Source organism: Salvelinus sp. IW2-2015, unplaced genomic scaffold (assembly GCF_002910315.2).
Source record: "Salvelinus sp. IW2-2015 unplaced genomic scaffold, ASM291031v2 Un_scaffold1229, whole genome shotgun sequence".
In the NCBI taxonomy this organism is placed as follows: Eukaryota; Metazoa; Chordata; class Actinopteri; order Salmoniformes; family Salmonidae; genus Salvelinus; species Salvelinus sp. IW2-2015.
This window is the reverse complement of record NW_019942787.1, coordinates 120,364-132,687: the sequence shown is the minus strand read 5'-3', so window position 1 is coordinate 132,687 and position 12,324 is coordinate 120,364. Positions and strand designations below refer to the sequence as shown.

At 44.2% G+C, this 12,324-nt stretch overlaps 1 protein-coding gene across 1 annotated transcript in view; it reads right to left on the bottom strand.

The window, feature by feature from the left end:
* Positions 1 to 1,004: 1,004 nt before the first annotated feature.
* The window catches only part of LOC112070122 (protein unc-79 homolog), a 47,887-nt gene continuing 36,567 nt past the window's right edge, over positions 1,005 to 12,324 (bottom strand). The window contains 19 exon segments of the mRNA XM_070438842.1: positions 1,005 to 1,667; positions 1,774 to 1,815; positions 1,927 to 2,004; positions 2,501 to 2,704; positions 2,861 to 3,044; positions 3,282 to 3,457; positions 3,693 to 3,782; positions 3,905 to 3,982; positions 4,092 to 4,196; positions 8,536 to 8,627; positions 8,630 to 8,645; positions 9,238 to 9,306; positions 9,408 to 9,581; positions 10,368 to 10,453; positions 10,551 to 10,663; positions 10,842 to 10,880; positions 11,011 to 11,151; positions 11,269 to 11,371; positions 11,491 to 11,607. Of these exon segments, the coding sequence (XP_070294943.1) occupies positions 1,479 to 1,667; positions 1,774 to 1,815; positions 1,927 to 2,004; positions 2,501 to 2,704; positions 2,861 to 3,044; positions 3,282 to 3,457; positions 3,693 to 3,782; positions 3,905 to 3,982; positions 4,092 to 4,196; positions 8,536 to 8,627; positions 8,630 to 8,645; positions 9,238 to 9,306; positions 9,408 to 9,581; positions 10,368 to 10,453; positions 10,551 to 10,663; positions 10,842 to 10,880; positions 11,011 to 11,151; positions 11,269 to 11,371; positions 11,491 to 11,607 (2,096 nt within the window). The 3' untranslated portion in view covers positions 1,005 to 1,478.

The window sequence follows — 12,324 nt, the reverse complement described above, 5'->3', positions numbered from 1 at the left end:
GTGTGTGTGTGTGTGTGTGTGTGTGTGTGTGTTGTGTGTGTGTGTGTGGGTGTGGTGTGTGTGTGTGTGTGTGTGTGTGTGGTGTGTGTGTGTGTGTGTGTGTGTGTGTGTGTGTGTGTGTGTGTTTAATCAAGTGAAATCCCCTTGCACCGGAGCTGCATCTGCCAGCAGTTGCCACCGTCAGACAGCACTTAAAGCTGGTGACTCATTTGACACACGCCTCTCATAGGATCCCTTTACAAAGTGCAGGCGTAGAGAAGTTATGAAATATGATACATTCTACAGGACTCATCTAATTCTACCCTGCTTGTTTTCCTTTTGTGTCCGACAACCATGGCATTAAATAGCTTTTTAATTCAACTTGAAAATAAAGGGGAAACAATGTAGAGAAAAAAAGTGAGTGAGATCAAGCTTTGATTTAAATATACGGTATAGTCCAGCTCTCATGTGGCGTGGTATTACCTGACAAGTGCCCTTTCCATAATGTGATTAGATTCCACAACAATGCTTTATCATGACAAACCACATTAGACCAGAGGTAACTGTATTTGGTCCATGTCTGTGGGAAATGATGGCTAGGCTCTACAGGGGGCGGTCAACACGGACTAGCTTGTCTTGTTTACCTCCCCTGTTTGGTTTCATCCTGATCGAGTTACAACGCTGCTGCTTCTGTTGCTACTGCAACCCACATTGTGTCTGATCGATCTGGGCTCTGATGGCGAGAGGCAACCTGTTGGAACTGAGCAGAGGAAGAGGTGAGACAGGAGCTCTAAAGTCTAATTGGATTTACTGATAAGATATATAGTATGATTGCTATTGGTTTCTTCTGAGCTAGGATATGGGTGGTTCCTATACAGTCTTTGGGTTTAACAGATCCTCTTGCAGTCATTTAGTTTTCCCATAAACCTTAGTGAAGATATACTGTAGTAGTTACTGTGCAGATGTGCAATCATATCACACTTTGTGCACTTTAACTGTCCTCTGTAGAAATGACAGAGACAAGATTTAGAAAATGTGTCTTGATTTTATTATTTTTATCAGGCTTGCAACCAAGCAACTGAACATAACGATATAGACCATGAGAATCACCAAGTGAACAAGTCTGAGCTTCAGCATTCCTCATCCAGACTATCATCTGCTGCTATATATTCTCTCCATCTGTTCTAACCTCTGATGCAGCACACAGCATGTTGGACACCTAACCTGCTATCTACAGAACTGTGATCCCCCTACATCTGCACACCTGCCCAACCTGTACTCACCTATCCTTTCATTGCACCAAAGAATAGTATAGATATACAAAGTTTAGAAGGTGCTGAAGATGATTACGTCGGAAGCAGTGTCTTAAGACGGCGAGAGTCAGTTTATGCAGGAGTCGACTTCCTGATGTTTATGGTCAGGCAGGCAGCAAACAGATGCATGCTGGTCCTGAGGAGGACTGGGTCTTGGAGGATCTCCCATAGTGAGAGGTGGGCAGGTCACATGGGGTAGAACTGTGAGGCAGCCTCGGATGACTGGATTTCCACCTGGGCCATCTTGAACTGTGTGCACTGCAGCCACTTGCGCAGGGCGAAGGGCAGGGCCCCAGCCGCCTGGCCCTGCACACACTGGTGGTTCACTCTGTTCTGGATGGCCTGCAGCCGCAGCTGTAGCCCTGCAGACAGGTGCTGCATGGGACAGGGTGAGAGTTTTTTGTTCTGAAGACAATTTGAGCATCTATATCCATATATAAACATAATACAAATCATATTTGAATTGCAATTTAACTCTTACCTTTAGGTTAGATTGAATCATGGGCAACCACATAGGTATTAACTGATGGAGAGAAGAGGAGAATTTTGAGTTGAAATAGAAAGCAACATGAAGAGGCAAAATAAAGTGTCAAATCAAATGTTTGGGGAAATTGTGTGTAAATGCCCCCCTTACCTTCACAAAGATAGTTGAGTTGCATTCTTGTAGAGCCTCCATCAGGCTAATGACATGTAGACACACCATCTCCACCATCTTGGGAAGTTAGAAATAACACATTTGTATTACTGCAAGGGATCAGAACATGATTTATGATCACCCCGCTTCCAAATATGAATCAAAATATATCATGGCAAAGCAGATTCTTAGGCCGGGATTCAATCTGACTGTGTATTTGGACAATGCTTTAAAGGTTATTTCCGATTGGGCCGATGTTTACCGTGAATGTGGTCTCCGCGAACGCAGGAACATTGCCTTTAAAACGTGCATTGTGGACAAAGCGCAATTGGATTGAATCCCGGCCTTACATAACAGCAATGTCCTGTCAGACACAACAAGGATCTGTTTGTGCTTTAGCCAACTCCTCTGCCACATTTACAACTATCAAAATCTGGGTAGTAGTTTGCCGAGGTGACAATAGCCTGGCTCTACATTTCATATTCAACTGTTGCACATATCTCCATGCACATCCTATTTCCAGCCCACCCCCTCTTGCAGCTGACAGAGAGATAAGCGTGTGGATCTTCCTCACCACTTTGTTGTGGGCCATGAGCTGCAAGATGCTGGGTGTGACGCGGCTCCAGAACTCCAGGCCGGTCAGGATGGCGTTGGAGGAGAACTCTGTCTGATTCTGGTTCTGCAGGGCCGGAGTGGCCGCCGACTGCTCACAGTAGATGGTCCACAGCTGGGCAAACATGAAGGCATGGAACAGGGAGCACATGTGCAGCACTGACGTCTGCAGACAGAGGATGGAAAGAAGAGAGAGGTCAGTGGCACTTTGGTCTTTATCTTATCCTAGACTTCGGTTGAGGGAGGACAAATAAAATCTTCATACGTTTACGTAGCATTTACTTCAACATTTATGCATATAACATTTAGACATTGTCCAGACCTTGGATTGTTCAGGGAAGCCGATGAGGATGACGATGAGGTGGTCAGCGATGTGTGAGCCAGCGTCCAGGGGGATGGGCATACAGGAGGTGGAGCCCTGGTGCAGGGCATAGTGGGTCAGGGAGCCCAGGAGCAGCCAGGACAGCTGGCGGATGTGGGACACACATTCAATGAACTCCTTAGGTCTAGGGAGAGGACAGAGGTTAAACACTTTTTGAGCATACATTACAGTCTTATTAGACTCCCAATGTATTGTAATGTCGTATAGAAGTACTTCTACTGATAGCATTCCACTAAAAACTACAGAAATCTAACTGATCAAGTCTGCTATACCATTTATGACATATAGTTCTATCTTCATGGTTATAAATAGTGAGATCACTGAAAGTGACATCTGTGCTGTAACTGTCTGTGCCTCTCACCCCTGCTGCATGGCGGACGGGGGATGGTAGAGCCAGGGCAGATAACGGATCACTGCCTTGTTGTCACGGTGATTGCCTTTGCTGATCTCCATGGCAGCTACCTGTGCCAGGCCCACTTTCAGGTTCCCTCCGAATGTGTCCTCGTGCAGTGGCTGACAACACGCCTTCATATGGCTCTGGAGAGTGTCACATGATCACAGGATAGGTCACATGACTAGGGCCTGGCAGTGACACCACTCTCCGAAGGTGTCTCAGGGAGAGTTGGGATACGCAAAAAAATATCTAATTCACACCTGCGTATAATACACACTTGTACATGTGTGAAATAGGACAAATATAAGCACCCACCCACATGACAAGATGGCTGGAGGTGATACTTATGTAAGATAGGTGAATGAGGAGGAAACTCACTTTTAGTTTGGTCAGTGTGTGCATATCCGCTATGAAGTCTAGAAGTTCACTGATGTATTGCCTCATGCATTCCATTGCTGCTGTCGTGCACTGAAAAAGACAGAGAGAATAGTGCAACAATCAAATGGACAATATCTGTATCTCATTTGGTTTCATTAGGTCATCATAAAGGGACCCATAGAACCAATGTAATGTATGATGTACTGTCTTACCCCTGGAAGAGATGAGATCATGTGCTTTGAGAGAACAGTAGACTCTGCTAGCCTCGTACCAATATCTGAACAAACAAACTGACAACATACACGGATGCAGTTAACATAAATAAATATGCAAAGTCATCTTAGGTACTTTGGAGTTAAAGTATTTTCCACAAGTAGATTTGATTGTACTACTGTTTACCTGGACAAGCAGTAGCAGGTTAGTATCGGGTAGAGGAGACTTGAACTTCAGAGCCTGTAGAAGCTCCAGCACCACAATACGAGACATATAGAACTTATCTCGCTCCTGGGCAAACAAAACACACAAAATAGCTCAGGAGAGAGAAAATAAGGGTAGTGGAGAGAGAATATAGAAAACCACTGTGTACAAATGTTGTAATTAATTTTAGAGGAACCATGTTAGATAAACTCTTAGGCATACTGGGGGACGAAGGTTTGCCTAGTGGTTGTCTTATTTAATATTACAGGGTTGTGCACTATATCTCTCTGCCTCTCCAGTGCTCATACAGTGTTGCCTGTGTGTACTGGAGTATAAAGGCTGTCTGTGTTCTGAATAAAGACAGAGAGACAGAGGAGCTGATTAGCATGGCACCCAGTCTAGATCTCCTCTCTCCCAGAGATCCAGTTCAGATGAGCCTGTCAGCCTGAGAAGCCACTGCTCTCTGTTAAATCATCCACTCAATACAAAGCTCTGCCTGCTGCCTGTTTACCAACTAGACTGTCATCCTCTCTCTCTCTCTCTCTAGTATACTTATGGCATAGCATACAGTAGTTACCTTATTATTACCTTATTATACACGTTGGTAGTGGTACATATTGGTTCATACACTACACTACACTACAAAAGTATGTGGACACCTGCTTGTTGAACATCTCATTCCAAAATCATGGGCATTAATATGGAGTTGGTCCCCCCTTTGCTGCTATAACAGCCTCCACCTTTCTGGGAAGGCTTTCCACTAGATGTTGGAACATTGCTGCGGGGACTTGCTTCCATTCAGCCACAAGAGCATTAGTGAGGTCAGGTCAGGTCAGGTAGCCTAGTGGTTAGAGCAATGGACTAGTAACCGGAAGGTTGCAAGATCGAATCCCCGAGCTGACAAGGTAAAAATCTGTTGTTCTGCCCATGAACAAGGCAGTAAACCCACTGTTCCTAGGCTGTCATTGAAAATAAGAATTTGTTCTTAACTGACTTGCCTAGTTAAATAAACATTTTAAAAAAATGTTGGGCGATTAGATCTGGCTTGCAGTTGGCTTTCCAATTAATCCCAAAGGTGTTAGATGGGGTTATTAAGGTCAGGGCTCTGTACAGGCCAGTAAAGTTATTCTACACTGATCTAGACCATTTCTGTATGGACCTCGCTTTGTGCACAGGGGCATTGTCATGCTGAAACGGGAAACCCATTTCATGAAGCTCCCGATGAACAGTTGTTGTGTTGACGTTGCTTCCAGAGACAGTTTGGAACTCGGTAGTGAGTGTTGCAACCTAGGACAGAAGATCTTTATGCACATCTTTATGCGCATCAGCACTCGGCGGTCCCGTTCTGAGAGCTTGTGCTTGCTCCTAGACGTTTCCACTTCACAATAACAGCACTTACATTTGACCGGTGAAGCTCTAACAGGGCAGAAATTTGATGAACTGACTTGCTGGAAAGGTGGCATTCTGAGACAGTGCCACGTTGAAAGTCACTGAGCTCTTCAGTAAGGCCATTCTACTGCCATTGTTTGTCTATGGAGATTGCATGGCTTTGTGCTCAATTTTATACACCTGTCAGCAACGGGTGTGGCTGAAATAGCTGAATCCATTTGAAGGGGTGTCCACATACTTTTGTATATATAGTGTATATTACAAAATAAATCATTGCCTTCTCATTAGCATGAAACCCCAATATATACAGTACAGTTGATTTGGGGTCACATTTGTTAAAATGTTCAATGTATAGTGCATTAGTGATAAACATAACATCCCAAACATCCATACTTCTACAATAACCCAGTGAAAAATACTTCTTAAACTTGTATTTGAGAAAGCTCACCTCATAAGACTAACTGCACAGGAAACAGTTAAATAGACATTATCAGTCATGTTGACTTGCATATTGAGAAACGGATGTTATATAGCGGGGATTTAAAAGGCGAGAGGAAATCAATAGAGCTGGAGACATAAAGCATGGCGCTGTGACAGCAGTAGCAGGGTGAGGATCCATCATTCCTGCAGCAGGAGACAATGCCCCAGCTCTAACAGAGGGAGGCTTGCCCTCAGATACACACCATACATACTCAGCCCAGAGCCCCAATTAATCATGTAAATCAATACTGGCTGATTGCCTACTTAATCATCTGTGACACACAGCCACCTTGCTGTCTAGCGGGAGAGGCTGGAGATAAGTATTACAACCAAGAACTACTGTATACAAAGGTCTGCAGACATGGTTTTATATTTAACAATGTGGGAAAGTTATATTTCTGTATCGCTTTTCTAATTGGGCCTTTCACATGAGATCAATGCATTGCTACAGATGAAGGATCTTAATTTGAGCCAGTTTGCTACAGCAGGAAAATAATCCTGCAGCAACAGGAAATGTGAATTATTATGTGGATTATAATGTACATTTTTTTAAAGGATTTATACATTTTTCATTAAGGCAAATCGTTGCGACAAATAATTTTACAGTTTTTCTCGATTGCTAAGACACTGTTAATGAAACTGGGGTCCACTTGCATTCCATCATAACCTAATGAGCACAACAGTTTTATTTTTTGCAAAACTGTCATTTCTCATTGCTTTCACACACAATGCAAATGCTAAGCACATTTTCACAAAAGAGTAAACACAACTTTCCACAAAATGCGCAAGTCAGTTGAGTAAATCATGTCAAACAAAATGTAAACATTTGGTCAGAGCTGATACAAATTACTCCCATGAATGTGAACCTCTTCTGCACGTGTGCAAAACTTCTTTGCACAATTGTTCAATCAGCAATCAGTCCTTATTCATGCATAAAAGAGGTCACTTCTGAGTTGCTTATTGTAAAAATGGACCAAGTAAGAGGCCGAGAGCAAGGACAAAGGAGAGGTTGAGGGGCACATAGAGGAAGATAGTGCAGCTCTCAGTTAAAATGGAAAAAGGTAAAATAAAGCAACAAATGTGATCAAATTAAGATCCTACATCTGTACATAATAAACAAATATACTAATATCAAATGTAAGCTCTCCTGCTATCTCTCTCAGAATGACCTTCTTGATCCAAATCAGTCAGGTTTCAAGACTAGTCATTCAACTGAGACTGCTCTTCTCTGTGTCACGGAGGCGCTCCGCACTGCTAAAGCTAACTCTCTCTCCTCTGCTCTCATCCTTCTAGACCTATCGGCTGCCTTTGATACTGTGAACCATCAGATCCTCCTCTCCACCCTCTCCGAGGTCAGAATGACCTTCTTGATCCAAATCAGTCAGGTTTCAAGACTAGTCATTCAACTGAGACTGCTCTTCTCTGTGTCACGGAGGCGCTCCGCACCCACGGTCTGCTCACCATTGTGTCCCCCAGGGCTCTGTTCTAGGCCTCCTATTCTCGCTATACCCCCAAGTCACTTGGCTTCTGTCATAATCCTCACATGGTCTCTCTATCCTTGCTATGCAGACGACACACAATTAATCTCTCCTTTGTCTCCTTCTGATAACCCGTGGCGCTCGCCATCTCTGATGTCTGGCGCCATCTATGTGGACTGAGACGGATCACCACTCAAGCGAACACTCGTGCAGACGGCCTGCCTTTCCTCTGGGAGGACTGCCCGTTCCACTGCTCTCGCCTCAGCGTTGCCACCTCCATGGTGTCCTCCTCCCAGACGTGCTAAGAACCATTGGCGTGCATCCTGGACACACCTGTCGTTCTACATACATCTCAGGCGGTGACGCCGTTCCTTAGGTTCATGCTCTCACACTCGCAAGTCGACCCTGCCTACAGGAGGCGGCGCAGGTCTATCCCGGCCTTTCATCTTCCGTCCTGGATTCCTGCAACTCCGCTGTTGGTGGGCTCCCTGCCTGTGCATAAACCCTACACTCCTTCCAGACCGCCGCAGCCGTCTGGTGTTCACCTTCCAACGTTCTCTCCGTCCCGCCGGCTCTCGCTCTATCCACGGCTCCAGTTGACACGCTCGTATCGTGCCAGAGCGCCATGGTGCTGCCTACGGAGCTTGAGGGAACGGCACCTCCGTACCTTCAGCTCTGATCAGGCCCTACAACACCCAACAAGGGCACTGCGTTCATCCACCGTCTGGCCTGCTCGCCTCCTACCTTGCGGAAGTACAGTTCCCGCTCAGCCCAGTCAAAACCTGTTCGCTGCTCTGGCACCCCAAATGGTGGAACAACTCCCTCACGACGCCAGGTCAGCGGATGTCAATCACCACCTTCCGGAGACACCCTGAACCCACCTCTTTAAGGCATACCTAGGATAGGATAAAGTAATCCTTCTAACCCCCCCCCTTAAAAGAGTTTAGATGCACTATTGTAAGTGGTTGTTCCACTGGATATCATAAGGTAGCACCAATTTGTAAGTCACTCTGGATAAGAGCGTCTGCTAAATGACTTAAATGTAAATGTAAATGTAAGCTAACCTGAACATATTTTACCTTATTGAAGGCTTTGTAGCAGAGGCCACACAGCTCACCAGGGTAAGAGAGGCTGAACACTCCATACTGGATGACAAAGCTCCGCAGTTTGGAAAGGGCTCCAGTAAGCTCTGAGGAAGAAAGGAAGAGAGGGAGTTTAAGGGTCAATGCTGGTGGGTGGGTGAGGGATCTTACCATACCAGTGGTTTTTTATATTTCTTGCTTATCCAAATGAGTAAGACTTCTGGGTTCAGTCATGCAAATGACAGTCAATGTGAGTGAGCTGTTCAGCTGAACAAGAATATCAAATCAAAAGGTTATTTGTTGTGGACTTAACATGCAATTCTTGCTGACGGAGCCCTTCCCAATGATATAGAGTTAAAAAAATTATCAATAATAAAAAGAAAAATAGTAACATGAAAAAGAAAATGCTCAATAGAGATATATACAGGCAGTACTAATACCAGATCTAAATGTGGAGGAATATGAGGTAGACACTAAATGTACATGAATGCAGGGTAAAGTGACTAGGCATCAGGATAGATAATAAATAATAATAAAATACAGACCATAGGTGTGTGTGTGTGTGTGTGTGTGTGTGTGTGTGTGTGTGTGTGTGTGTGTGGTTATTGCGTGTAGTTATTTATGACACTCAAATGAAGACTGACCTTACCATTTGGTTAGTAGTCCTAATGTATATCAAGCACACACAGACAGACTCACCCGTGTTGCACTTGTGGTGGGGATCTTCAACAGGCAAATGATGATCCTCAAACTGGAGTCCAGGGGACACTGAGAGAGACGTCATCAAATTCTTCATAAGGCTATAGCTCTATATTGATCACAGTCAAAAAACAGTCAATGCAGCCTATATGCAGAGCGAGGTCCAGTACCTTCAGAGGCAGCACAGAGGGTAGTTTAGTGAGGAAGGTCTGGAACTGATTGCAGATGGTGGTCCACAAATTGCTGGGGGAGTCCATGGGCAGGGCCTCCATGAAGGTGGCGATGTTCCCCAGGCAGTGCAGCATGGTGCCCCCTGCTGGTAGACTCTTCTTGTTGTTCAGACCCTGAGGACAGTGGCATAAATGATAACAGGGTTACAATTTATTGCCATAGAGCCCTTACCAGCTGTTACAATTTTGTTTAAAAATATATTCTAAAAGTTGTTTGGACTATTGATTGTTATGAGCCAAAGGAGTGAACTGAGATAGACTATGATAAGTGCTATTGCTTTAACATTGTAACAGTTTAAGATTGCTAAATAAAACAAACCAAGTTAATAGTGCAGAGTAAATATTGCGAATAACCATGCAGAGGCATGCTCTTCAGCAGTACTCATTATCTGCTTTAGTATCATGCTATCCAAACAGCAGTGTTAGTCTTGTCAACTTTTACAAGAGCTCCTCCAGCTGGATACATGATGAAAGTGAAGATTTTTCTTGAGATTCAAGACAGAGGACTCGATTCAATTCAAGATCTGGAAGATGTGCGTTGTAGCGCAATTGAAATTTAAAGGTCATTTCCGATAGAGCCGACATATGCAGAATTTACTATGAATGCGAAAAAATTGCTTTTAATGTCAATCCCGTTATAACGCTGATCTTCTGCGTTACTGATTGAATCAAATAAAATGTTATTTGTCACATTCGCCGAATACAACAGGTGTAGACCTTGAAATGTTTACTTACAAGCCCGTAACCAACAATGCAGTTTTAAGAAAATAGAGTTAAGAAAATATTTACTAAATAAAATAAAAGTTAAAAATAAAAAGCCCACATACAAACACACACCGCATAGTACCTTCAGCCAAGTGCTGAGCTTTAAGCATTACACTAAGCAGGAAAACGTCCCACCTCCAGCAGCTGGTTCAGTGCAGCCACAGAACTCAGTTCATTAAAATCAATCAGGGAAAAGGCCAATGTTCTCAGAAAACCTCCATCTGAAAATGCACAGAAAAGAATGATGGTAAGGATCCAACCATATCCCTCAGAGAGCTGCTCCTAACAGCAGACATATTGTGGTGTGTATGAGTAGACCTTTGATGTTGCTCTGGAAGAGCTGGGGCAGGATGCCATTGGGGGCCAGCTGATGGAACACACAGCGGAGGAACTGCTTAGCCACACCTGCTGCGTTGCCAGGGATCAGCATGCTACACCAACAGAGACATCAACACACATAGAACGTCTGCACCTCATGTTGGCATATATTCTCATTTGTGTACAAGAATACAGCCAGCGTGAACAAATCATCAGCATCCACATTACACCTGAGTTTAGCACACACAATATACTAATATACTTAGTATGTCTGGTTGTGATGTGTCATACCTCTCAGCTTGCCCAGAGAAATTAGCACTAGACGCCAGCCTGAAAGACACAAATCTGAATTTAACATCGGAGACATGACAGAGAGTGTGCAAAAATGTTACTGAACAATTAGGTTTGTGTATGGGGATGTATAATAGGGTTGGTGCAGGAGCTGCTGTAGTTGCCAGACCTGCCCACAGACTGCATGATGTCCAGAAGCAGTGGAGCAGCTTGGTCAGGGCTGAGGTGGATGAACATGGAGAGCACCACCACTGCCAGGCCCAGGGTCTCCTCATCATACTCCTCTAGCACCGCACCACAGTCACGACACCTGAGTGACCACACAGTATTATCATTAATAACACTGAATAACCATTCATGTATGCAGTGTCTGCGATCCTGAATGACACACCAGTCAGTGTTGGTGGTTGGCGGTAGGTTCTCTCACCTGTCAGTCATGGTGGTGGGCTGGTCATCAATGAACTCCTCAGGGGCAGGCACAAACATGCTGACTGTACTGGGGGCAGATAGGAGGCTGGTCTTGGTGGGGCCTGTAGAGAGAAACACAAAAATCAGCCCAGTCAAACCCAATCAAGCACAGTCATTAAAAATCTGTTTTGATGTTTTTCCCTCTGGAGAGGTGGACCAGAGATAGTTAGCAGTGACTAACCTGTCTCCCAGGTGCTGATGTTGTGAGGGGCACTGGACTGGTGCTCCAGCTGTCTCTTCATCAGCTGGCTCATGGTTAGAGCTCCCAACGAGCCTCGCTTTGCCTGACGGTACTGAGCTGGGGGTGCGACAAACACACACCCAAAGGACTGAGCTGCCTGGTACTTTCCCTCTATCGCCACTATTTTAATTTCAATGTCTGGTTTACTTAAAGGGCAACTCCATCACTTTTCAACCTCATTTTCATTATCTCCAGCACAATGCCAGTACCAACATGTGACAACGGTGCATTTCTACCTTGGGCTAGAAACTCGTTGCAGGTTTTGAAAATCCCTGTTTTTTACTTTTAATCCTATACTGTGATGTCACAGAGAATCATTTTTTAGGATCTTTCTTCTTATATTTTTAACCACTGATCATAGAAATACAGTGGGGAGAAGAAGTATTTGATACACTGCCGATTTTGCAGATTTTCCTACTTACAAAGCATGTAGAGGTCTGTAATTTTTATCATAGGTACACTTCAACTGTGAGAGACGGAATCTAAAACAAAAATCCAGAAAATCACATTGTATGATTTTTAAGTAATTATTTTGCATTTTATTGGATGACATAAGTATTTGATACATCAGAAAAAGCAGAACTTTAATATTTGGTACAGAAACCTTTGTTTGCAATTACAGAGATCATAACGTTTCCTGTAGTTCTTGACCAGGTTTTCACACACTGCCAGCAAGGATTTTGGCCCCACTCCTCCATACAGACCTTCTCCAGATCCTTCAGGTTTCGGGGCTGTCGCTGGCAATACGGACTTTCAAGCTCCCTCCAAAGATTT